The following is a 24472-nucleotide window of genomic DNA, read 5'->3' as shown; positions in this document are numbered from 1 at the left end:
TTAAACTTCAAATCAAAATACTTGATTTAATTCGTACTGCTATTCTTGCTATGATTCTTGTTATTTTATAAAATATCTTTTCAAATTAATCACATGACCCATTTTTACGAGTTTCCGGTGTTCCAACGTTTCAACGTTGAAAGATTGGAACTTTTTTCACGCAGTAATCCAAATAGGTCTTGATCTTTTTCTTTCAAACTTTGCTTATGGACCAAAATTCTTGAAGCAAGACAAACAATAAGACAAGAATAAGTTAAGACAAACAAAATACGGCAAGTGTTAAGGTTAAGGAAGATTGACCGGCCAACTAAGATGGAGATAATGGAAACAATGGCAAACGATACAAATGAAAGAGTTCCGAATATAGTTTCAACACTGTACGCAATATTGTTATCGGTCTTTAAATAACGGTTTTTTTGAAATCCAGTCCAAAAGTTTTGTTGCTAAGCAACGCCTTCTACTGTGGACGAACTGAAAATATTGTGCACCAAATGCTATCTTATGACCTTTGCTAGAAATACTCACTTATTATTTTAAGATCATTGAGGATTTTCTGAATAACCTTCCGACATATTATTATGCAAATTACATTCGACATCTTAGTATAGTACCTTAGTATATAAGAAGCTGCTTTCTATTGATTTTTTAAATTCTGTCTTGACAGTTTACCTTGAGACAACATAGATATTAGTTTGCATTAGTTGCGCAAAACATGAAATGGATTTGTGTAAAGTTTGCAACATTTTTACCAGCAGCTGTATATATTTTAAATACGATAGCATATCTTTAAAATAAGGTTTATATGAACAAAAACGACATTGAAATTGTTAACAACTAACGTCATGTCAGCTAGACTTACTGTTTCATTATAAATGAAAAGTTTGGTTACTGCATGGTTATCATCGTTACTGACATGGTTAGGTTGCTGGAGAGCTATCAAGTTTGATGTACCATACTAATCAATTTGTACTGCTTGTAACAAGGAAATTGCTTTTGTTCATAAATCTATTTACAATCGTCACCTGTAAGATTTAAAATGACCAGATACAGCTTATAGGCTAAATTATCAACAAAATCACAAAGTTAACGGAGAGGAATGTCGTTCGATGTTTAGTGACAAGATTACAATTGTTCTGGGATCACATGCATTTCACTTAACGGTAAAACCAACATTAAAGTTAGTAAGCACGGTTCTATCAAAGAAAATTTTATTCAAAACTTTCCTTGCAAGTTTTGCAGTTCGTAATCATCATCTGTATACGTTTTTGACACCTGGTTTCTACAGTACGTGTGTTTTAATAAACCACTAAGTTTTTCTCATAACTCGAAGAACGGCCAAAGCCAAGCTTGTATGTAGACTTGTAGATATACAAACGAACAAAAAAGAAGATCAATTCGAAAAGATAAAAATGTTCAAGCTTTTGATTGGGTCGATTCTGGTGTTTGTTTTTGCCTATTGCAGGTAGGTACGTTTGCAAAGATAAGAAGAGGTTCCGTGCTGGAAACTATTTTCTACATAGTTTTTGTCTAATAACTTAATGAAAACTTATAAATGTGCATTTTATAAAGAGCAATAAGTGTATTATTTGCAACAGTTGCATCTCTTGTGTACAACTCAAAATTTAAATTTTGTTTCTGATATATTTGATGTCTGTTTGTGTGTCACATATAAATAGGCATATACATATTAATGCAATATAACTTATACAGTGTGCATTGTTCTTTATCAGATTCTCAGTGAAATCAACTACACGTGAATACCCTATTTTTTCCAGTAAATGCCATGTTTTGGTGTCGAATCAGCTCTAAAGACAGTTTTGGTTTCAGGGCTCAAACGGATCTTACCTTGGTTCCTGGCTCTAGTGGTGAGGACGTGGTCGATGCTTGTGTTCAGAAATTAAGCGCGATCTCGCTCTTTTCGAACGATTATGGATTTCTGAAGAGAATTGCTTTGGTCGAATCGAAATTTGGAAGCAACTCCACAGTCATAAATGCAAATCCAACTGGTGGAATATGGCAGGTAATCTGACTCGTGTATAACGGTGTGTGCAAAAGCAAATCTCCATTCGAACACATTAAGCTTCAACACCTAATTACGAAATCGAATGAAATAACAGTTTCAATTCGTGTTTCCTGTGTTTTCTAAGTGCAGACTCTACATCGCGTGCTTTTATTAAATATTTGTAGATAACGACCAACATTACGCAAGCAATCAACAACAACGCAACAATTTTGCAAGCAATTTTGGGACAAGCAGAGCTTGCATTTGGGTCAAATATAACTGATTTTGTTCATGAAGATTACAGGTGAGCTTAAATTTCGCATAAAATTTGTTCTGCAGTATAATTCATTATAAACTGGATTGCTACCGTAATGATTGATATTATTTATCCTATATATTTTTTCTGGTCATTTGATGTTAGTTGTGTCTTGGTGTATTTTCTTTTAATAACCTTTGTGTACAAGATTAAATTTTTAGTGTGTGTTTCGAATATAAAGGTTATAGTTTACAAGTAAAACAGACAAACAAACCGTATATACTGACAAATATGAAAGTAAACTTAAAAACATTTTTTCGACAGCATTCCACTCAAATCTGCCTTAGCAGCTAGACTCTACATGGAGTATGTACAGCTGACACAGTTTGCAACAGGCACTGACATACCGGGAACGCCAGACGAGCAGGGAAGTTGGTGGAGTCAATATTATAATCTGAACAATCAGACCACTTATTTTCAAATTTTGGTGATAGATTTTGAAGCTGCAAATCGTAAGTTTACAAACTACTTTTAAGTGAATGGTCAGTAAAGATCGAGTCAATTCGAGTCATCAAAAACGTGACTCGAGTCATTACCACACTGCTCTAAAGTTATTTGATATACAGTAGACACACAGTTGAAAGTAGTTTGGTGTATGTTTAACTGAGTTTGATATAATTACCTACATTTTATACTGTATAGCAGTAAGATATTTTACGAAACCACATTAAAGTGACAACTATAATTACGCAAGTTTGAAAGAAAGTTTACTGACGTCAAAGAAAAAAGTTTTAAGTCGAATTAAATTCTATAAACTGTATATGTAATCCTGTTGTAACCACAGAAAATGTTGATATGCAGCAAAAACAATTTATATGTCATATATGATCTTTAACTACTTTTAAGTGAATTTATTTTCCGATAGTCCCGTATTTACGTTTTATCTTGGTGTTTCCTAACAAAAAGTGTTAGTGTTTAGTGCAACACTAACGAGCGATTATTTCGATGTTTTCATAAACACAAACAAATCAAGAGTTAATATAAATTCTGTTCGGGTTTTAACGGATAGTTTATGAAATTCACGTGTAACGTGAAGAAGCAACTTGTTGCAAAATTGTCGTCCCAATAAAATAGCAAAAGAATTACTAAACAAAAATCTTTTATCAGGATGTACGGTATCGAAAATGGATCTGTACTTTTTACTGGATGGTTCTGGCAGTATAGGATCCTCAAATTTTCAGCAATCACTCGATTTCGTCAATCAGCTAACAAGCGAGTTCAATATCTCGTCTGAACAAGTTCGAACCGGTTTGACAATCTACTCAAGCAGTAACTACCCCATAAGTCAGTTTGATCAACATCAGAACAACAGCGCGTTTAGCGACGTAGTGGATAATACAAGATATCCTGGCGGTAAGAAATTTAAATTCCTACATTATTTGCATGCACATAATTACAAGTATGTAGTTTGTGAAGAACTTCAAATTAAAAAGTACTTTGCATAACTCTTTAATATTATCCGCATTGACAATGATGTTAATAATTAAAAACGCTATAGTTTTTTCAACACTTGATTTCAAGGCGGTACGAAAACGGGTAATGCAATAGAATTTGTGCGAACCGTCATGTTCAACACGAGCACGGGCATGCGTCCCCCAATGGAAGGCGCACCGAAGATTTTACTGGTTTTAACAGATGGACAGAGTGGCGACAATGTTACAACACCGTCGGCGGCCGTAAGACTAAATTTAACAATTGAAGCCAAACATATATCCCTTTATAATTTAAATCATGTACCTACATGAACTAATAAGCGAGTTTTGTTCTATGTAGATTAAAGCAGACGGTGTGACTGTTTTTGGGGTCGGCGTAGGTAATGGTTTTGTGGAAAACGAAATTCGTGAAATTGCCAGTGATCCAGACTCCGACTATGCATTTGGTCTCAGCCAGTTTGACCAACTGGTGACCATTCTCAAAGACAGAGTTTCCGTTCAAGCTTGCAAGATACCAATCGTAGTTCCGGTAGATTCCTACAAACCGTTATTTTTGTACATGATGCATGTAAACTTTTAAGTTAACTAAACTCATTTCGATTAGAGTAAGTTGTTATAGCAATCATGACAAGACATGTACATATATTCCAACTAGTAGTCTAGATAGTGTTTCTGGCATTACTCTGTTTTTGCACAAACAAATGCCGTGAATTTAGCTGTTAATTCAACCTCATTTGCAACAACTTCATATTGTAAATTTAAAGTAATCTATATATAAAGTATCTATTGTGTATAGGACGACACTGAAGTCACAATTTCAATCAAGTCAGGTGACATCCACTACTCCGAAGTCCAAATACCAATCGACGGTTTTCTAGAATTGAGTTACACTGTCACCACTGTCGGCGCAGCTGCCATAGTTTATGTGTCATCATCTGTAACTAATCCAAGCTCAGCAATCTTTGATTTCTTTTTTGAACTTCAATTTGTAAGTTGATTTTTATTGCTTTGAAACGTTTCATTTGTCTGCAGAGCGCTTCCGACTGACTTATAAGGGTTTATGAGGTTTAAGGGTTCTAAATTTACTATTTCCGTTAGTCCCAGCTGTTGTCCAATTTTTTGGGCGAAAAAATCAACCAAATACTACAACGGTTTTCGTTTGACAACTTCAGGGTGTCACAGTGGTAAGAATAAATTCTGGTGAAACCATTTCTTCTGCGCTTGAGTTACTTGAAAACATATTCACCAATTCTTCGTCACCTGTCGGGAGAAAGAAACGCGCCGCAGACAAAGTCATAACGTCGTATCCTGTCTACGTAGCCGTTGAAGCAGGTGATCAACCACTCGATGCCACTGTGAAGTCAATTGGCAGAATAACGGAATCCGTAAGTGATTATAGCTTTTAGTCCACTATAAAGCACATTCTGCGGTTTTCACTGTTCCGCTTGGTGTCATGATATGTAAAACGGGTTGAAGCAAAACCATCTAGTTCATAATGGTAGAGCATATTGAATGTAGTAGTAATTGGGATAAATCTAGCACATGAAACAAAGAGATATGTACATGTACATGCTGTTGTGAGCTTATGTGAATATGCAAGTAATGTATAGCCAAGTGCGCGGCTCAATGCAGGTTCATAAGACGATGATATTTTCTTACAGAGTGGAGGATCGGAAATCAACAAATATTCCTGGATGAACACTTTTATCTTAGCCCTGGTTGCTTCGATGCTGTCAATGTGAAGTTGACAGCATTTTGCAGATTTACTGGTTTTCTCGTTAGATACTGTATGATACTACTTTTAAATAATTAATCAGTCGCAGCAAGTTTATCTGTGCATGCAAAAACAACAACTAATTTTATCAGCTGGTACCTAACAACTAGTATTGTATATATTCCGACTTAATTGTAATCGTATAATGGAATATGTTCTCACCTTTATCTTAATTAAGTTTAAAGTAAAATTTCTGAAAAGTAGGGTAGGGTTTTTGTACATCTACCAGTTCATTAGTAGTAGTTTTATTCTGGTGTGAGTTAGCAGTATTTAAAAGAATATTCATCCTCTAACACAGTAACAAAGTGAAAGAAAATGTTTTTTGAGTTTGTGCAAAATACAAATGTATTCCGGAAAGATACAATATGTAGGCTAAAAGAAGTTATTTATTATCCATGTGATACTTCGTGTTTAAATTGCTTGTCTATATCAAGTTGGTTTTCTGTTGACGTTTCTCTGCAGGGTATTTTTTCGAGGCGGCTTGTATTAGAAAGTTAAATGGATAATCTAAAAAGAAACATAGAAATGCATGACGGGGTCGTGTTTGTAACATATGTTACCTGAAGAGGCCATAATTACTATAATCATCATACATGTTCCTAATTCTAATTCCAATCCTCAGAACTCCTATAGCATTATAAAACCATGTTTAACTATAACAGCTAAATACTGCGCCGGAGAATCGGGCGTTCAATAAAACAAAATAGTCAAAAATGCAATTTCTGTGCCCCTGGAACAAACCTCTTTTCATTAACAAAAAATGAAAACAACAGGTATTCCGCTTAGGTGCAGAAACGTATAGAAAATAAACAGCATTACACGCTCAACATTACATTACACAACATACACAAAGCTTATTCAACATTTGGATAAGATAACCACGAACTGTTTATCAAAGGACCGGGGATGGAGGAAGGACAAGTGTGCTATGAAAGATGGAAACAGATTAGCCTACATGCAGAGTTAAGAAGAAACAGCTTATGTGCATCTGGCTATGCTCTGGTGTCCCTCGTACATAGGCTATGCGTCGTTTCGGCATAGAGTATAAAAGACAGGCCCAAACGTGCTCCTTCTACATCGAATATTGACAAAACCTTAGAAATGTCCCAACAAACCTGGAATATAACCGGTCAAAACAAGCAAACAAACAAACAAGAGAAATAAGAGCAGAGACAGCCGAAAAACCCCACTGTCTAAATTTCCACCGATGCCGCAATTCCAATGAAGCTGGACAGAGATTTTCCAAAGATCAAGACAGACGAAACACATCAAAGCCAAAATCCAGGCGTTCGCAAAAGAGACGGCAAGAAGAAATTGGAAGCAAGATTCCACTGAAAGCAACACAGAACCTGGGAAACACCGCACGAAATTCTTTTCTTTACAGTAGCGAAACCTTTGAAAATCTGAACCATGACGAAACCGTATTATAGTGTGTGTGCGGTGAGACTTTATCGAAACTAGTCCATGAAAATTCGAAGTATAACACTCGTAATGTGAAGTTGTGCTTTTTATAGACTAAATAGAAACGCGACCAAAACTTTGTCTGCGAATGAAATAGATCTATAAATACCAATTTCACATATGCCAATTTTTTATGAACTAAACCCAAGTCAATTTTATTCCACGTTTAATGGATTTTTGATGATGATTGTTTAATACTTAATGACTTGGTCTTTTCTTTTTGATGAATTTGAATTCATCCGTGATTGTACGTATTTTTTCCTTCAACTTTTTTCCTTGTATTCATTCTATCCTTAATTCCCCACAAATTTTGTTGCCTTTCGAAGTAGCCTATATGCGCTTATTGTTCTGTATGTTCTACTATGGCCTACAAACAGCTAAATTGTGCCTATACCTATGCGTCGAATGAAATTTTGATTACCTTTTATAAATCTTTAAATCTGTTATACGCTAAGTAGCAATTTCTTATGAAGTTAAAAAAACTAGCCATGCTTTATATTTCTAAAGCCCTTCTTTTAGTTTCGCCAGAAAGCAGCTATGAAAATACATCATTTCGTGGTCGTATACCTGCTAGTAAGTCGACCTATACTGAAAGAAATTCTTTTTATGTTTGTCTTGACGATTACTAGGTAGAAAAATATAAAAACAATTCGGTTTGCAGTCGAGCAAAGCGTAAATGAAAGTTTGGCGAGTTTCGACACGCGTTTGCCACTCATCTTATTGGGTGATGGCCACGTACTACAACAATCTTCTAAAAAGTGCGTAGCGGAAACAGCTTTGCGTGTAGACTCGGCTAGGGAAATTATTTATCTACCTTGGTAGAGGGTAATTAGCCTACGGAAGAACATTTACTTGGCATTGTTATTGGTAAGGATTAAAATAAACAGGCTGGGAACCAGCAAAGCATGAAATCACTTAATTGATAAATTAATCCAGTAAACAGTAAAGTCATTCACACGTTTGATGTCAGCGCCGTGGTAGGCTTAGTGGCAACATCAGTTTTTTGATATGAGATTGAGTTTAAAGGAAAGTAATTTATCAGAGTTAACTAGTAGTATTTGCTTTTTTGAAATTCGTCATTTCTCTACATCATTATTATTTTATATTACGTCATTATCATTATTATTATATTTCGTCATTATTATAAGCCAGAATATTGCATTTGCTTGTTAAATTTGAAAAATGTAGACTAATGAAACTTAAAGGTGGTATATAGTTTTACACAAAACTTAAACGAAAGACCGTTTTGCGGTTTTTCAGTTGCACACCATGATCGTCAGAAGAAAGCATTGAAATAGGAATATAAGTTACAAAAAATACAAATGTCACATTTCTTTGTTGGGATGACCCTGGCTTATACTTTTATCTGTTGCCGGTATGTGCGATTACAAAACTGTATGATTGTATGCACTGAAAATGATTCTATGTGTACGTCATCTAGTCTCTAAATAAAAGCAACTTATTCTGCTTATGCTATCCAACACCACTGTGTTTAAAATTTTTTATTCAGCGAGTTAAAAACTTATAATTTTACAACGAAGAATTGTTGTCAAACGAATTTATTAGCTGGTTGCCCATTACCCCTTTATTTTCAACGCGCTATTTGGTATGTAAAGCAAGGGTTCTTAGCTTTTTTAACAACTGTAACCTACCGTGACCATAAATGTCAATGCCAGGACCATGCTTTGCTAAATTTATACCGATTTTAAGTGGTAAAGGAACCGCGACGAGAACAAAGTGGGTACCGGACAGTTTGTGTTATTGTAATTACGAACAGTGTTGTGGTAAGAATGTTAGTTTCTTATAGTGGTGATTCGATATCAGCAAAAAGTCAAAGATTTTAGATAGACTTTGCCACAAATAGTGCCCTATTTCGAGCTACGGGCTTTTAACTAACTTTAACTGTTTACTCAAGAATAACTAATCGCATATGGATGTTATCAATTACATGCAAGCATGCTGTGTGCATCATGCCCATATGAATGCTGCACACTCACCATAACTTCCTTGCATGATGTGACGAAAAAATCTAGGATTACGCATTTTCTTTGCCATGCCAATTCAATCCAATCAACCCTAACGACCACAGTTTCAGTGAACCCATAAGTATCATGGCTATACTCTTGTACGGTGACCCAATAAGATTGCTTCTACGACACACCTTGTGGGTCATAACCCATAGGTTAAGAACCACTGCTTTGAACGAATTTAGTTGCACTAGTAACTATAGATTTAAAAAAAGTCTTATTTATTTTCCACCCAGAAACGAAATACTTTGATCTAATTTTACAATAAATCTGATTTCAGGGCTCAAACGGATCTTACCTTGGTTCCAGGCTCTAGTGGTGAGGACGTGGTTGATGCTTGTATTCAGAAATTAAGCGCGATCTCGCTCTTTACGAACGATTATGGATTTTTGAAGAGAATTGCTTTGTTCGAATCGAAATTTGGAAGCAACTCCACAGTCATAAACGCGAATCCAACTGGTGGAATATGGCAGGTAATTTTATTAAACGCATAAGAGTGTAGAAATATGTGACGGTATCTCCTTTTAGAGCTTTCAAACATGCAGTAGTTTAAACCATATACTGTATACATATATATATACAAATATATACAAAGTTTAAGAATTATTAGGTGGCCCTTAGTGCAGGTAAAACTGAAAGTCTTTCGCGTTTTAGTGTTGTTTTTATTGTTTTGCTTTTATAAAAAACATTTTGTAGATTACAACCGCTATTAGCCAAGCAATTAGCAGTGGCACAACCTCGCAGGCAATCCTGGACCAAGCGAGACTGAGTCTAGGCAATGATGTCACTAATTTTGCAGATGGAGATTTCAGGTAACTTTGTCGACTGACCTGGTATACTGCGTTTATGTATTTATTAATCTGTTTGCATATAACCAGGACGCTCTACTTAATATTTTTTCAAAAATTGGTTCTCTTAATTAACTTGTTTTGTTTGTCATTTAACATCGACTAAATATTGCTTCGTTATTTATATACTTGCTAATAAGTGTAAAGTGCAATAAAGTTGAAAAGCTTATAGCTTACAGTATAGTCAATATATATCAACAAATTTTATATACCAAACCAGAATAGTTAACATAACCTGGATAAAGACGTTAAAAGTTTAAACTCTTATGAAATTTCGACAGCATTCCACTCAAATCCGCCCTTGCAGCTAGACTCTACGTAGAATATATACAGCTGACACAGATATCGCCGGCCACTGTATATGAACAAGCAATCTGGTGGAGTCAATATTATAATTTGAACGGTCAGAGCAAATATTTTCAAACAACGGTGACAGATTATGAATATACAAATAGTAAGTTTGTAATAAATTAATTGTGCTACTAAAAGTCTTTTCTCACGTCTGATAAAACTTTGTAGCATTATAAATTAAACTCTTGCTCTTGCAAGATCTACACCCGCTGAAAGTTAGGAGATTGTTTCATACAAGACCAAGATTCTAACATTAAGTGCGGTGCTCCATGAAATTAAGAAGTGCTTGGAAAAAAATAAATACACGTACATTTATCTTTCAATGGCACAAGAAATCCCACTTGAATTAAATATCTTGCATGGAAAAGTATAGAACAGCACATAAGCTATTCTAGTCTAAAGAAATATTTTATGAATTATGTGAGAAGATTAGATCTGAGATCTTTTGTTTGTAACAGAAATCGAAAAAAAGAAATTTAAATAAGAATTTTTTCACAGAATGCTCAGTATCGAAAGCGCATTTTTACTTTTTACTGGATGGTTCGGGCAGTATCACTTCCCAAAATTTTAAGCAATCACTCAAATTTATCGACCAGTTGGCAAGCGAGTTTAGTTTAGCGAGTTGCATTAAACCAACAAAATTTCAAAAGAAAGTAAGTAATATTTACTATTTTTTTCCGTTATTTTTTGTAAAAAGTACTGCCACGACAAGGGGTGAATTTTACAAAACATTTTTAACAGTACAGATGTTTCTATATAATTATACTAGATTGCTTGCCATCGGTAACTATACATGTACTTGGCAAAAATGTGCCGACGATGCCAGTATTTGGTCCTATTATTAAAACGTAGTTCGTTACTTTGCCGGTACTCGATACCTGTACTTTTTATGTAAAAGATGCTGCTGCAAATCGATGCTTGCCGCAATTATACCCCCGGTAAAGGTTATTCCAGGTCAAAACATAAGTGACTTTAATTGCTCGCGATTTTACTTGACATTCCTCGATTATAAAAGATCAACAGATGCTAAAACTAGTATTAAATATTAATTAACATGTATTTTTGAAAACATACTATAAATTTTAAAATTTTGAAATTATCACGTGAAAAGTATCGAGTGCCGGGACCGAATTAAATTTCTTGAACAAAGTAACTTGGTACAGAGATTCGGTACATTTTTTCAAAAGTAACGACGTAACCGGTATCGGTACCGAAAAAGTACCACGGCCGATACAGTAATTCGGTACAGCCAACCTATAGATATAAGTAGATTACGCAAGGTAAATATTGCGTGAAGAACGTTTACGTTAAAGTATTTCAGGTGTCATGAACAGATGCAGACGTTTGAACTTTAAGCTGTAACTTTGTACTAAGGCTTTAACTTGGCAAGGAATTTGTTTCATCGTTAAGAACGACATTAGAACATACTTTTAAATGTTTAGTTTATAATCTTTGCAAATTTGTAATTAATATAAATTTGTGTATCTCGGAGCAATTAAACATCGGTGTTCTACATTTTTATAACTCAAGCTTATAGTGATCGATTTTGGGTAAACGGTGACACCTGAAGCATTTTTTTGTATTGTATTATCCGAACTTGAAATTGTTCATCTGGACCACTGAACAGGAGCATGCATCGTTAATTCGTTGCTAAAGGCGTCAAGGGTATTAGTACAACTTTAGCGTCGCTGGGTGTATCGGACACGGTTTGTAGATTTGTCAGCGCCGTGGTAGGCTTAGTGGCAAGATCAGTTTTTTGAAGTGAGATTGAGTTTAAAGGAAAGTAATTTATCAGAGTTAACTAGTGGTATTTGATTTTTTGAAATTCGTTATTACACTAGTTATTATAAGCCAGAATATTGCGTTTGCCTTGCTTGTTAAATGTGAAAAATGTAGACTAACGAAACTTAAAGGTGGTTTATAGTTTTACACAAACTTAAAACGAAAGACCGATCGTCAGAAGAAAGTATTGAAATAGGAATATAAGTTACAAAAAATGAAAATGTCACATTTCTTTGTTGGGACGATCCTGGCTTCTATTTTTATCTGTTGCCGGTATGTGCGAATACAAAACTGTATGAATGTATGCGCTGACAATGATTATATGTGTACGTCATCAAGTCTTTAAATAAAAGCAACTTATTCTGCTTATGTCATCCAACACCACTGTGAAAAAGTGCATAAATCTTTTATTCAGCGAGTTAAAAGCTTATAACTTTACAACAAAAATTTGTTGTCAAGCGAATATATTAGCTGGTTGCCCATTACCCTTTTTCCAATCCGCCATTTGGTATGTAAAGCTTTAAAGCAAGGGTTCTTAGCTTTTTAACAACTGTAACCTTACCGTGAATACAAATGTCAATGCCAGTACCCATGCTGTTCTAAATTTATACCGATTTTAAGTGGTAAAAGAACCGCGACGAGAACAAAGCAGGTCCCGAACTGTTTGTATTACTGTAATTACAAACAGTGTTGTGGTAAGAATGCTAATTCCTTATAGTGGTGGTTCGATATAAAAAAAAGTCAAAGATTTGGATAGACCTTGCCACAAATAGTGCCCTATTTCGAGCTACGGGCTTTTAACTAACGTTAACTGTTTACTCAACAATAACTAAACGCATATAGATGTTATCAATTACATGCAAGCATGCTGTGTGCTTCATGCGCATATGAATGCTGCACACTCACCATAACTTCCTTGCATGATGTGACGAAAAAATTTTAAGGTTACGCAATTTTCTTTGCCATGCCAATTCGATCCAATCAACCTTAACGACCACAGTTTCAGTAAATCCATAAGTAACATGGCTATATTGTTGTACGGTGACCCAATAAGATTGCTTCTACGACACACCTTGTGGGTCATACTCATAACCCATAGGTTAAGAACCACTGCTTTGATCGAATTTAGTTGCACTAGTACCTTCACATTTAAAAAAATCTTATTTTATTTTCCACCCAGAAACGAAAAACTTTGATCTAAATTTATATTAAATATGATTTCAGGGCTCAAACAGATCTTACCTTGGTTCCAGGCTCTAGTGGTGAGGACGTGGTCGATGCTTGTATTCAGAAATTAAGCGCGATCTCGCTCTTTTCGAACGATTATGGATTTCTGAAGAGAATTGCTTTGGTCGAATCGAATTTTGGAAGCAACTCCACAATCATAAATGCAAATCCAACTGGTGGAATATGGCAGGTAATTCAGTTAACCTGATATAGATGCAAGCTAAAAATAGACAAATGCTTCTGTCACGGGATTATTTTATGCACCCGTTTTATAGCCACCGTATCGTTTGTTCGCACCACTCCTATGTTTTAATCTAGTTAAATGTGTGAGTCAGCTCTTATTTTTGTTCGCGTTGTGTATTTTGTATGCATGCTTGTCAGGTTTTAGGCTTGCTCACGTCATGCTGTATTTTACTTATTTATTTGTACACGTGTTTTTAGTCGATCTTTTGTGACGTCTCGCATCGCGACCCCCAGGGCCTAATTGGTGTTTAGCGTCCCACGCTGATTCTATGATTGCGTGGAATTTGTTTTTGTGTTGTGTTTCGCTCGGGTATAGAGTGGTTTTCAGTCAACGTTTGGGTGATATAGCAGTAAGACGGATGTTTTTACCGAAGAGATATGCCATTAAATGTGAATAAAGAAGACAGAGCTAATTGACTAGCTGTAAAGCGGGAAGGTTCCTGGTAAAGAAAGTTTGGTTACACTTCTCCTTTAAGAAACTTTAACTGAAAAGAAATGAAACTAATTAAGTAACAAGTTCCAGGTGCTATGGGGAGTTGTGTATAGGTAACACCAACATGAATAACTTTGAGTTTTAATACTTTGCGTTTTGCGATTCCAGTTAAAATATTTTGTAGATTACAACCACTATTAGCCAAGCAATCAGCAACAACACAATACTGCAAGCAATTTTAAAACAGACTGAAATTGTATTAGGCTCCGATATCATTGATTTTGTCGATGGAGATTTCCGGTAAGCTTGATTTGTTTGTTTTGTACCTTAATTACTAGAGTTATTATAGTGGAATAATACGTTTGCTTAACCGAGGTGCAATACTGTTTCAATGTGTATGGTCATTTATAACATTAATTGGCTTGTTTTTTGCTTGTGGTATACAGTAATATCCTCTAAACCTACCTTTTAAAACTTTATTTACACGGCTGTAACTCCAATGTGTAGAAGATACATTGTAAAATGTACAGCTAAAGATAATTAATTCTTGAATTGGGAAAAACTTAAAAAACTTGAAATTTTTATATAATTTCAAACAGAATTCCACTCAAATCTGCGTTCGCAGCGAGGCTTTACATAGAGTATGTACAATTGACTGAATTCGCTCAGAGTATTGACTTACCGGGCACCGTTGTCGAACAAGCAAGCTGGTGGAGTCAGTATTATACTTCAAACGGTCAGAGCAATTATTTTGAAACCACGGTTACAAACTACGAAAACTCAAACAGTAAGTTTTTAAAACACTATTTATATGACTTTAAAAGTGAATTTATTACGTTTACTAGACTGATAAAGGTTTTAGGTCAAGATAAAAATTTTCGGAGACCTCTTAAAAAATTACAGCATGTTATAGAGTATAGACCACCAAAAATGTCAAGAAAATTGTGACATTACAAACTAAGGAAGGTTTTAGAGCTATGACTGGTTTACTAAAAACGGAAAAGTTGTCTTTCATTGCCACAAGAAAATTTAATTAAATTTAATTAAGTTAGTTAAACGTACTAATACATAGAAAAGTACGTAGGCTATTTGTTTCAAACGTTTTTCAAAGATCATGAGACCCATGAAACATTCTATGTTTGCATCGAAAACCTGAAGTGTCTGTTAAGCTTTACATTGTACGACATTCAGGATGTACGGTATCGAAAATGGATCTGTACTTTCTGTTGGACGGTTCTGGCAGTATCGGATCTTCAAATTTTCAGCAATCACTCGATTTCGTCAATCAACTAGCAAGCGAGTTCAATATCTCGTCTGAACAAGTTCGAACCGGTTTGACAATTTATTCAAGTAGTAATTACCCAATCAGTCAGTTCGATCAACATCAGAGCAACAGCGCGTTTAGCGACGCAGTGACCAATACAAACTATCCTAGAGGTGAAACTGAGTACTTTATAAACTTTAATCCTGAAACATGACAATGGAAAGTTTTTATAAAGATTAATTTAATTGTTAAAATTCCTTTCGTTATAAAGGCGGGACCAACACGGGTGATGGAATAGAATTCGTGCGCACCACCATGTTTAACACCTCGACCGGTATGCGACCACTAGCGGATGGCGCACCGAGGATTTTACTGGTTTTAACAGATGGAAAGAGTGGCGACAATGTTACAGAACCGTCAGCAACTGTAAGGCTACAGTTTTGTGATTTAGATTAAAAATTTATCCTTTCTTAAGAAAAATGCATATAAAAATCTTTTATAAAAATTTTTGCTGCAATCTGTTACAGATAAAAGCAGACGGTGTAACGGTTTTTGGGGTCGGCGTAGGCAGTGGTTTTGTGGAAAACGAAATTCGTGAAATTGCCAGTGATCCAGACTCCGACTATGCATTCGGTCTCAGCCAGTTTGACCAACTGGTGACCATTCTCAAAGACAGAGTTTCCGTTCAAGCTTGCAGGATACCAGCTTTGATACCCGTAAGTTTTTTTGACATAACACCATCCCACCAATGACCAGCATGAAATATTAATGAAAATTTTATATCATTGATTTTGCAACTCTTAAATAAGCTCCTTTATTGCGAGAGTCTTCAAGCGAAAATCTTTGCGGTATTCGCATACAAGCTAATGAACAACAAACAATCCCGATGAATATGTTGAATACGTTTTATTATACAAAAGTAAAATGTTCGTGGCATCTCATGTTGCACAAATGTTGATACCGCTAACTATAACAGAATTATGGCGCTTTATCTGGGAACAAATTTTGTAAAAGATTTTTCATAGGACGACACTGAAGTTCCGATTTCGATCGACTCCAGCAACGCTCACTACTCCGAAGTCCAGATGCCAACCAACGGTTCCATAGAATTGAGCTACACTGTCACCACGGTCGCAACTGCCATAGCTTATGTGTCATCATCTACAACCAATCCGAGCTCAGCAGTTTTTGATTTCTTCTTCGTACTTCAATTTGTAAGTTTTATTGCTTATGAGTTTTTGATTGTGATGCAGAGCTGTATACGCTCAAATTAAAAATTTTCTTTGGCTCAGATTGAATTTAAATGTAGAATCATTCAATACTACTGTATAATTGAGAGTCAATAAACCGACTTTTTATGGTTTTACCGAAAAACTGTTTTCATTTAACAAAAATGTATATAGGGTGTTACAGTGGTAACAATAAACTCCGGTGAGACAGCTACTTCTGCGGTCGAGTTAGTCAGCAACACATATGCCAGTTCCTCTGCCTCAACTAGTAGCAGGAAGAAACGTGCCGCAGACAATATCGTGAAGTCGTACCCAGTCTATGTAGCCGTTAAAGCAGCTGCTGGTGATCAATCGCTTGAAGCAACTGTAAAGGCTACTGGCAGCAACACGAGATCCGTAAGTGCTTTATTTTTTGCAAATGTCTACAAAGGGCTATTAGTGAATTATTGCTGTTAGATTTAGTCTTGGCGTCCTATCTTTCCGGTTGACAAAAATACTGTTGTTATATCATTTGCATTTTTCTTGCAAAATAAAAATTTGTAATTTAGTGCAATGCTTATATACCGCGTAAAACAATACAAACAATACAAACGTGTTGAAGCTTTTATAACTCTTTAGCCTATATGTAATTATAAAATGTAATTACGTCTGCCTAATTGCAATTAACTTACTGACCAATCTATATAGTTGTTTACAGCTATAATATTTTTTACAGAAGGGAGGAACGGCTTCAGGAATACATAAATTTTCGTGGGTGACCGCTCTTATCTTAGCATTACTTGCGTGGATACTCTCTGTAGATATCTAGCCATAAGCAAGACTGTGCAGTGTCAAAATACGAAGAATTCAGTGGTGTTTCACCTTTTTTCATACAAATGATAAACGACAATAATAATTTAGTCTGATTATGCACGACTCAAATAATGTACACTTTCACAAATGTCTATAGTACATGTATTTAGAGCACGGGTCGGCAACCTTTAGCATTGAAAGAGCCATTTGGTGTCGTTTCCGTCAAACTAAAACCTAAAAGCCACAACACCTAATTGACTACTTAAAACAAAAAACCTAACGCTACGTATATAATTCGAACTAATGCTTTACAGTTACACGTAAAAACTTCAGTAGTTACCCTCGCAAAATTCTCACTACAACGATGAAAATCCGCATAGTCACCAAACAAAGACCGATATCCAAGACATGCGACCTTGAACAAAAATAACCTTAGGATCACGTGAGTGGCAAGCAGTCATGCGTATTATGCCCGCGAAAATCAATGTGTAGTATTTATATAAGATTTTCCACGTCCGAATAAAATATTCTGAATTATAATAATCAGACAAACGCATTAAGTTATTACATTGTGACACTAATAAACACCTTTATTTATTCACATTAACTTTTCCTAAATGAGCTCATTGGCTCTGAGTCGCGGGAGTCAGAGCACAGAGATGAAAGAGCCGCGGGTTGCCGACCTATGATTTATAGCATATCCGCACAACTGTATTATTTTTTGCAATGTTGGTGTGAAGTCTATAAAAATTGGAATTGTGTTTTCGGTATCCAATCAATTTAATTTTGTGTATGTATGTCACAGTATTTCTGTGTGATCTGTTCAATTGTAATTTAATTTAGTGTAATTTGATTTTATGCAGTACACAGCTGGAGAAAATGCATCAGTTAAGGGATTAATTGTTATTTTCTTTAAAGAACTAAATATGTTCGAAAGTTACCCTAAGAAGATGTAGACCTATTACGTATCTCTGACGTCATATTTTTCTATAAATGTCATTTTTTCATTATGCGAGATTAGGAAGTTTTTGTAAAAAATATCAGCCAAAATTACAATTGTAGCATCGCTGGGCCAAACACTGCTTTATTATATTCATCTCTGACTAACCACCAATTCTTTTATTGTTAGCCTACTGAATACCATTGAAATGTTACGTCTCTTATTTCAACAAGTTATTGCTTATTTTTGGGAGCTTAATTTGTGGTTTTGTATACACGCACAGTCTCACGATAAACGTATAGCTTATATGTATAATAAAAACCTGCTTATATATTAAAAGCATGTCGAATAATAATTTATCGTGTTCCACACAAGCTAATTCCTTGTATTCATCAACCTGTTCTTTACATTTTGCTGTGAAGACGTTTTGACGGCTGTTGTATCGCATTTGTCGTTCACGTCAAAGCAGCACAATTTGCTATTCCGCCAGTATAGGCAATCGATTACAATTCTATACTCCTTTGCAAATTACACTTGAGACTATAATCACAAATTTATCTGATAAAGTTTGGACGATACAATGTTGAAATGTGTACGGTCGTCTTTCGATTTGGATTGCTTGATATGGCCGTAACCGGTTTCAACATGAAACGTCCTACACTTTTCTAACTAATTTAAGAACCATTTGGAGTACAAGTTGTTCGCAACAAATTTTTGCTTACGGTTGAATGACACCGAAATTCCGATTATGGTCGAGTCAGGCGCATTATTTTGAAGTTCAGGTGGACTATATGGAAAGTTAAGTTTCACTGCCACCGCAGTAGCAATTGCCACAGTTTCATCAACTCTATCGTACAACCAAATCAAGTTCAGTCGTCTTTGATTTTTCTTTTGAACTTCAGTTTGTTAGTTGCATGTACGTTGTTGCTTGTGGTAGCGCGTCCTCCTTTCTTTTGCAATGGGTTTCTGACTAAGTTATAACTTCACTGTCCTTAAAGTTATTATTTCCTTTATTTTCTCCAGGATTTTCGCCAAACTGCGTTAACATTGACCAACGCAGTTGAGCATTCGCCTGTACTGACTGTATTAACGTTATCATCCGACAGACACACACAGTTATCTCTTTTTTAATTTTTGATGTCATATTGTCCATATTTGGAAATGTTCAACAAGGCCATTAAACAGAAGCAATCGTTGTTACTGCCTTGCGCAAAGGAATTGGCCTGCGTTGGTGGCACAGATGGGTGTCAAACCTAGCAATTTGCACGATAGCGAGCGCGGTGTGTTTCCTGCAGCTAAGTAGCTCATGTCCCATCTTACTTTATATGTACCCGTCAAAGTGGTCAAAACCATTCTCAGGATAAGACATGTCGCCTGCTTTCTGTGATCGACTCTTTGACTCTTTGACTCTTGACTCTGATCGACTCTGTGATCGACTGTTTTACGCATCAGCTTTAAAAATTTAAAAACGAAATGTAAATGTCCGCTGACTATAGCCTTTTCTTGTGTGGAATAAGCCTATAATATGTGTAGCCTATATGAAGCTGACTATTTGGTTTTTATTACTCTGTTTACGTTTTGTCAAATATTTTTTTGGTTTGTAACTTAATCATATACAAATTGCAACCTTCTTTTTTTTTAATTTGCCCTACTTTTCATTTCACCGAATTGAAAATATACCATTATAGTACTAAAAATGAAATAACATAAGTGTTGTCAACGGGGCGTGGTCTCAGCCGGTGAGCAATTACTCTTAACAATACAATGCTAAAGTCAAATAACACAAACAAAGGCCCTTTAAAGTTAGCAAACATAATATGAAGTAAGGATGCTTTATAATGATCTTCAATATTCTTTCTACATAGGCACAAAATCGCCTACATGTTTATCGACAGTATCGGCGAACGAAGTGCAAAAAGTTGTTTGCCATAAATGTAAGACAGATCAATATTTTGCCATTGTTGCATTTACAAACTTAACAACGGGAGTTTCACTAAGATAATAAAAGTCAAAATTTCTTCTTGTAGCGATCTTAGCCATCAGATTGGCCTATTCTAGGTGGATGATGCAACGACAAATTACCGTATATAAAATAATTTGTTGGTAGAGCCTACATATAGACTGTATGACTGCATATCAACGATAATGCTACAGTTTTTAATTTACAGATAATGCCACAGTTAGGAAAACAGCAAAGATTTCGTGAAGCGGCCGTACAAAAATAAACTACGGCTGGGAAAAAATTATTTTTTTAAGTTTAGGAAAAACGGATTAAACTTTTTGAACACGTTTTGCATGTGACTAACACATGCTGGTAAAATGGGAATAGAAGTGGTTCAACACTTAGACTACTGTAGTTTAAATGGGAAAATAGAAAACCTGCTACGTGTAGTATGCCTGTAAATATCATGAAACGATTTCAATCTTTCTTGACAACAGAAATTAAAATCTTAGATTGTGAAAATTCATTTTACGTGCAGCTCAAAGCCCCCACTACAGTACATCAATTTGAACTATGGATTATATTAATATGATTACAGTGCGCAACAAGACCTCACGTTAGTCGCTGGCCAAAGCGGTGTTGACGTAGTGGACGCTTGTATCAATAAATTAAGGGCCATCCCAATTTTGTCAAACGATTATAGCTTTAGTCGAATCGGACTTTGAAAGCAACACAGCGATTATAAATGTGAATCCGGCAGGTGGAATATGGCAGGTAAAAATTTTTAACTTTTGAAAATTGCAAACCAGCCAAACTTTGTTGAACAACCGAAATTAATTATTTTAAAAGCGTATTAAGAAGACAAAGTAAATAAAAATAATTAAGCCCACATGTTCTAGATCTCAGCAACGATTCGCCAGACAATCAGCAACAACACAATACTACAAGCAACCCTAGACCAAACTTAGCTTATTTTTGGTACAGGTGTTACTGATTTTGTGGATGGAGAGTTTACGTAAATTTGGAGTACGTGTTTTTTCCTCAGTTGTTAAAATTCCTTGTGCTTTTTTGTTTTGCAAAATTTTGGTTTATTTATTTTGGACCGTAACAATCTTGCTACCAGCTTGATTATGATTTCTTTTACACGACATTGTTCTTCAACAGTTGACCTTACAATAATGGCATTAGCATTAAAAGTTTCTAAAATCAGAGTTTACAAAATATTGTCTCAACAGCATTCCACTCAAATCCGAATTGGCAGCTAAACTCTACATAGATTTGATCTCTATCAACTGTGGGATACCGGGTACTGTTATCGAACAAGCAATTTGGTAGACTCGGCATTACATTCTGAAAGGGCAGAACAGCGTCTTTGAAACGACGGTAACAAATTATGAAAGTTCAAACAGTAAGTAACTCATCAATAACCTTGCACCGCACCTGTTATAAAAACACTTTGTCCCAACTTTGCGAGATTATAACCGATGCAAGTTCATAACCCTAGATAACCCTAGATTGGGTGAAGTATTTTTCAATAATCAAAATGGAGCTATATTTCTATGGGTAAGCTCCTGGCCAATAACAACAATTTAGTGGTTAAAATACACACAAGTTTATACAAAAAGCAACTAATTGAACAAAAATGATAATAAGATGCTTATATAACGTAAAATAAATCATTTTTTGTCAATGCTATTGTATATACAGTATTTAAATACATGAGCAAACAAAGCTGTGTTTCACAGGATGTAAGATGTCAAAGTGGATCTTTACTGTTTACTGGATGGGTCGACAGTATCAGATCTTCAAATTTTCAGCAATCACTCGATTTTGTCAAGCATGCAGTATCTGCGAGTTCAGTATCTCGTCTGAACAAGCCTACTTGCAAACAAGTCGCACATTAAATAACAACGAACTGAAAGATCAACAGCCTAACTTCTACAAACGCCTATCTATTACGATTAATGTTTGTGAGCCAATATACTTCATTGTGCTATAATAACGTTTGGGTCTGTAAATGTTGATGAAGAATTGTTGAATAGGACGACGCTGAAGTTCCAATTTTGGTCGAATCGGGCCACACTCACTACTTTGAAGTCCAGATGCCAACGAACGGTTCCATAGAATTGAGCTACAGCGTCACCACTTGCGCAACTGCCACAGTTTATGTGTCATCAATCATCATCTACAGTACAGCCAATCCGAGCTCAGCCGTCTTTGATTTTCATTTTGAGAGTCTAATGTATTGTTGCTTACATAGTGGTGCAATACATATATCCAATATAACGATGTATTAATCCTTACGAGTTCTTCCATGTAACTATAGAGTATGTTGTTGACCGCCTGAAAACGTAAAATTTATTATCGCATAGTAACCGCCAGTAATGGCTTTCATTTCATGTTCAGGCTGAAACAATGATTACAATGAATTCTGGTGATACCAGCACCTCTGCGGTTGAAGTACTTGACAAATCTAACACAGATTCTTCCTCTCGAAACGTCAGAAAGAAGTGTGCTGTAGACAACATCAAGACGTACCCAATCTATGTAGCCGTTAAAACAACCAGTGCTGACCTAACGCTTGATGCCTCTGTGAAGGCCACTGGCAGCAACGCAGGAGCCGTAAGTTTGCGTTGATATGTTTTTGTTTTAAGTGTGACTAACTTAGAAGTGCTTATTGCTAAAACTAGTACATACTTTCAGTCGATAGTGAAACTGGTAGAGTGAAGCTGTTATATGTCACAACCAAGCATCAACAAATGTTTTAATTCTAGGTTGTAACGGTGGTGACCACAAAATCTAGTGATACCGCTAACTCAGCAGTCGAATTAGTCAGCAACACATTCACCGGTTCTTCGTCTAAAACTGATTCGGTATGAAATCATTATAGTGGGCAATATACAGTGTATATTATACTTATCTTGCAAAAGGTAAAAACCTAACTTACACAATTACACATTCTAATGATGAATTATAAATTTTTATGATGAATGTATTTAGTTTAGTGCAGTCTTTGTTTCTAATACTCACAATAAAGCGCATAGAAGTTTACTGCACCCTGTTATAGTTATACATTACTGTGTGCATTTTCACATTTTTATAACTTTACCATCTATAGTAAAAGCTAGTACAGTAAGTGTGTTGTAAAAAGTACTTTTATGTAATATTTATACAAAGTCATCTCGGTGGCGGAGCGATTAGAACGCCTGATTTGTAATTGTAAGACCAGGGTTCAATAATTATACCTCTATAAAATACAGAATCTCCTGGACCGCTAAGTTCATTTGGGCCATTCCCTTGGATAGTTTGGACCACCTCGATTGCTTTGGCAACTTCGATCGGTTGTGGATGAGTTGAAACTGAATGTAGAATTCAATTGAAGTCTAGGGGGTCGCTATGTGATAAACTGATAATAAATCTCACAAACTTTAAGCAGTTATTTTGAGTTTGCGGACATTGTGTGGTCATTTCAAAATAAATCGAATAAATGTTTTTTAACCAATTGTTGGATTTTTTGCTTCTTTATTATTTGCTCCTGTCCATTCATTCTGTTTATGTTATGTGCACGCCTTGATCACACCTAATTTAATTGGTGCATGTTCTTAGTGGTGTTATGAAAAGAATTCGAAACATTCTAATTAAACCCATGGTTTCATTTAAAATGTACAATTTCAACCCATCCACAAGCAATCGAAGTTGCCAAAACGATCGAAGTGATCTAAGCGAACCTCTATACTTTGGAGGTAGCCGTTCAGAATATCCTGTTGCGCTACCGCTGTAATGTCCTTATGTGTATACAGTATATGGCAAGCCACACCGGGTAAAATCGAAAATCGTTACGTGTAAGGTATTGGGTTGACCAATTAGGACAAAAAACAGGTACTCGCCCGCGTTTACAAAGAAAGGTGTGGTTGGTGGGGAGCGGTGTTGACCAAAGTCGACGAAAACGTTTTAGTCTGTGTAGGTTGAAGACTGCAGTGTGCTAACCATATCAGTATAAGGCATTAACGATGCTATCTCTGGTTCAGGAGTGCTCGTGAGCAGTTCTAATATCCGAGCAACACAAAATTTTTAAAACACAAACAACCAAACAAAAAATGTGTTACAATAAATAGACAAGCTGGGTAACTGGGCCTAACCGGTGATCTGTGTAAAATAAGCCTATATTTAGCAGGTTTAGTCTTGTTGTTTAGGTTAACCATATTTTTGTGTATGATTATCACATTGTCAAATATTTCATTAGTTTGTAACCGAACAAAATGTGGGTTTATATTACTGTACGGACATTTGTACGACGTTTCTACTCAGCAACCAACTTGACAATACAAAAGTATTGCAAATGAATAACAAAAGTGTCGTTGCCAACGGTCATGAGTTCAGTCAGTGATGAAAACCTGGTACAACATAA

The 24472-nt window shown here is 35.6% G+C and overlaps 4 protein-coding genes and 1 long non-coding RNA gene across 7 annotated transcripts; all 5 read left to right on the top strand.

Moving 5' to 3' along the window:
• Window positions 1-679: 679 nt before the first annotated feature.
• LOC143446484 (uncharacterized) lies at window positions 680-5974 on the top strand. The gene is made up of 10 exons (XM_076946129.1): window positions 680-1462; window positions 1828-2020; window positions 2188-2306; window positions 2583-2770; window positions 3426-3671; window positions 3840-3994; window positions 4092-4280; window positions 4548-4739; window positions 4924-5136; window positions 5413-5974. Exons 1-10 carry the CDS (start codon window positions 1410-1412, stop codon window positions 5491-5493), a joined length of 1629 nt encoding a protein of 542 aa, XP_076802244.1. The 5' UTR covers window positions 680-1409; the 3' UTR covers window positions 5494-5974.
• Window positions 5975-8186: 2212 nt separating this feature from the next.
• On the top strand, window positions 8187-11182 carry LOC143444925 (uncharacterized). Its single transcript, XM_076943718.1, has 6 exons — window positions 8187-8361; window positions 9294-9486; window positions 9710-9825; window positions 10143-10315; window positions 10711-10865; window positions 11111-11182. The coding sequence occupies exons 1-6, from the start codon at window positions 8309-8311 to the stop codon at window positions 11180-11182; spliced, it is 762 nt and encodes a 253-aa protein (XP_076799833.1). The 5' UTR covers window positions 8187-8308.
• Window positions 11183-11915: 733 nt separating this feature from the next.
• LOC143446483 (collagen alpha-1(XII) chain-like) lies at window positions 11916-18649 on the top strand. Its single transcript, XM_076946128.1, has 10 exons — window positions 11916-12267; window positions 13219-13411; window positions 14082-14197; window positions 14497-14684; window positions 15089-15334; window positions 15433-15587; window positions 15689-15877; window positions 16187-16375; window positions 16565-16786; window positions 17106-18649. Exons 1-10 carry the CDS (start codon window positions 12209-12211, stop codon window positions 17196-17198), a joined length of 1650 nt encoding a protein of 549 aa, XP_076802243.1. The 5' UTR covers window positions 11916-12208; the 3' UTR covers window positions 17199-18649.
• Window positions 18650-20414: 1765 nt separating this feature from the next.
• LOC143447171 (uncharacterized) lies at window positions 20415-21437 on the top strand. The gene is made up of 3 exons (XR_013114049.1): window positions 20415-20838; window positions 20964-21090; window positions 21300-21437. It is a non-coding gene; the product is annotated as an uncharacterized LOC143447171 (long non-coding RNA).
• Window positions 21438-21815: 378 nt separating this feature from the next.
• On the top strand, window positions 21816-22959 carry LOC143446693 (uncharacterized). Of its 3 annotated transcripts, XR_013113970.1 has the most exons (4): window positions 21816-22030; window positions 22107-22306; window positions 22471-22686; window positions 22839-22959. XR_013113970.1 is itself a non-coding variant. In XM_076946448.1 (3 exons), exons 2-3 carry the CDS (start codon window positions 22480-22482, stop codon window positions 22941-22943), a joined length of 312 nt encoding a protein of 103 aa, XP_076802563.1. In that variant the 5' UTR covers window positions 21816-22034; window positions 22107-22479; the 3' UTR covers window positions 22944-22959. The 3 variants fall into 3 exon arrangements, 2 of the variants coding, with proteins under 2 accessions (XP_076802563.1, XP_076802564.1); XM_076946448.1 differs by having other exon boundaries at window positions 21816-22034; window positions 22107-22686; XM_076946449.1 differs by having other exon boundaries at window positions 21816-22306.
• The last annotated feature ends 1513 nt before the right edge of the window (window positions 22960-24472 follow it).

This window comes from Clavelina lepadiformis, chromosome 2, assembly GCF_947623445.1.
Source record: "Clavelina lepadiformis chromosome 2, kaClaLepa1.1, whole genome shotgun sequence".
Lineage (NCBI taxonomy): Eukaryota > Metazoa > Chordata > Ascidiacea > Aplousobranchia > Clavelinidae > Clavelina > Clavelina lepadiformis.
The sequence above is the reverse complement of the archived record's forward strand: the minus strand, read 5'-3'. Positions and strand labels throughout refer to the sequence as shown.